The following is a 1,924-nucleotide window of genomic DNA, read 5'->3' on the forward strand; positions in this document are numbered from 1 at the left end:
CACACACACACACACACACACACACACACACACAAATGATGTGCTTCTGACCTTCTCCAGCACAACAATCATGGGATCTTCTAAAGGTTAAAAAGACACAATCACACACACACACACACACACACAATCACACACCACCATGTCCTGTTCTATCTGCTCGTAGGCAGCGGCCAGCCGGTCGTCACGGTGATCGGTGGCTGTGTCTGCGCAGCGGTGGTTCTCAGCCCAGTCCTCCCACTGCTCCTCTGACAGGTCCTGTAGGCCAGCACCAGCGTACGCAGCCCCTCCGCTGCGTACTCCTGACACACACACACACACACACACACACAATGTAGACCTGCTCACGGGACACAGGGGTATTTTACGACTGTCCCTGTAATACTGAGGTCAGCAGAGTTGAAGCGAGTCAGTTACCTCCAACAGCCACTAGAGGGGGGTGGTGCATTTACAACATGACATCACACAATGACTTGGCCAGCACCTGTGTGTGTGTGTGTGTGTGTGTGTGTGTGTGTGTGTGTGTGTGTGAGACTCACATTGAGGTGATCCAGGGTGATGATCATCAGCTCTTGGCTGGAGGGGTGCAGCCTCTCAAACAGCAGAGTGTCAGCTCCCTTACAGTACAGTCTGATTCTACCCTGCGGGCTACGCACTGTCCCCCGCACGCACACACACACGCACACACACACACACACACACCGCAGGGCAATACAACACCAACATCATTTATTGCCCAGTCCTTGTCAGAATACCGGGTATTACATCGGCTCGTGATTTAAATAATTCTACAATAATATTATGGTTCAGAGAACAAACACAATCCAATATATTTCTATAAGGCTAAAAATCCATCTTCATAAAATGACAAGCCCCTCTGCTAGACTATCCATCCTAAAATGTTCTTTGAACACTGAGATTCAGATTTATAGATACAGACAGATGGGCAATGTGAGGGTTGGCAGGTAGAATATGTGCAGTGTGTGTCTGTTGTGTGTGTGTGTGCGTGCGGACCTATGACAGACATCCTCTTGCGTATGTTGTTGAAGTCCAGGATGGCGAGCAGCGTGTAGGTGACGGGCCGGCCAGCTCAGTGATGGTCACCGTGCCGGGGGTCCGGGAACGCAGCACAAAGCCAAAGTTCCGAGCTGCCGTCACCAGAGCGCCCTCGTCTGGAGACTGGGCCTTGTACACCAGAGACCCTGTCACGGGGGGGGGGAGAGAGAGAGAGAGAGAGAGAGAGAGAGAAGAGAGAGAGAGAGAGAGAGAGAGAGAGAAGAGAGAGAGAGAGAGAGAGAGAGGAGAGAGAGAGAGAGGAGAGAGAGAGAGGGATAAACAGGGATGGAGATAGAAAGAGCAATAGAGACAAACAGAAATACAAAAGGCTATTGTGACCTTTCTTTCATATTAGTCAAATGTACTTATTTATTCCTGTACAATGATCTGTTTCTCATCCATTTACATTTACATTTAGTCATTTAGCAGACGCTCTTATCCAGAGCGACTTACAGTAAGTACAGGGACATTCCCACCCCGAAGCAAGTAGGGTGAAGTGCCTTGCCTAAGGACACAACGTCATTTGGCATGGCTGGGAATCGAACTAGCAACCTTCAGATTGCTAGCCCAATTCCCTAACCGCTCAGCCACCTGACTCCCCTCATCCATCCATTCCCATCTTCCTCCCCTCCCTCGCTCCCCCCCCCTCCCTCCTCCCCCTTCCTCCTCCCCTCCCTCTTCCTCACCCTCACTCTTCTCCTCGCTCATGACGGTGTGACAGAGGGAGAGCAGGCGGAAGAACTCGTGTGTGTGGGGGTCCCCCACCTTCACCGCCTCCAGCAGACTGACGTCATGGAAACAGAAGTCTGGATCTGCCAGAGGGTTGAATGTGGAGAAGTCCAACCTCTGGAGAGAGACACACCCACAGGAA

At 51.4% G+C, this 1,924-nt stretch overlaps 1 protein-coding gene across 1 annotated transcript in view; it reads right to left on the reverse strand.

The window, feature by feature from the left end:
• Positions 1-1,924, reverse strand: part of atp8b2 (ATPase phospholipid transporting 8B2) — an 18,836-nt gene that overhangs the window by 6,018 nt on the left and 10,894 nt on the right. Inside the window, 6 exon segments of the mRNA XM_067237471.1 lie at positions 136-257; positions 260-299; positions 537-652; positions 1,012-1,086; positions 1,089-1,199; positions 1,740-1,904. Coding sequence (XP_067093572.1) covers positions 136-257; positions 260-299; positions 537-652; positions 1,012-1,086; positions 1,089-1,199; positions 1,740-1,904 — 629 coding nt within the window.

The sequence above is a fragment of the Osmerus mordax genome, chromosome 6, assembly GCF_038355195.1.
Source record: "Osmerus mordax isolate fOsmMor3 chromosome 6, fOsmMor3.pri, whole genome shotgun sequence".
NCBI lineage: Eukaryota > Metazoa > Chordata > Actinopteri > Osmeriformes > Osmeridae > Osmerus > Osmerus mordax.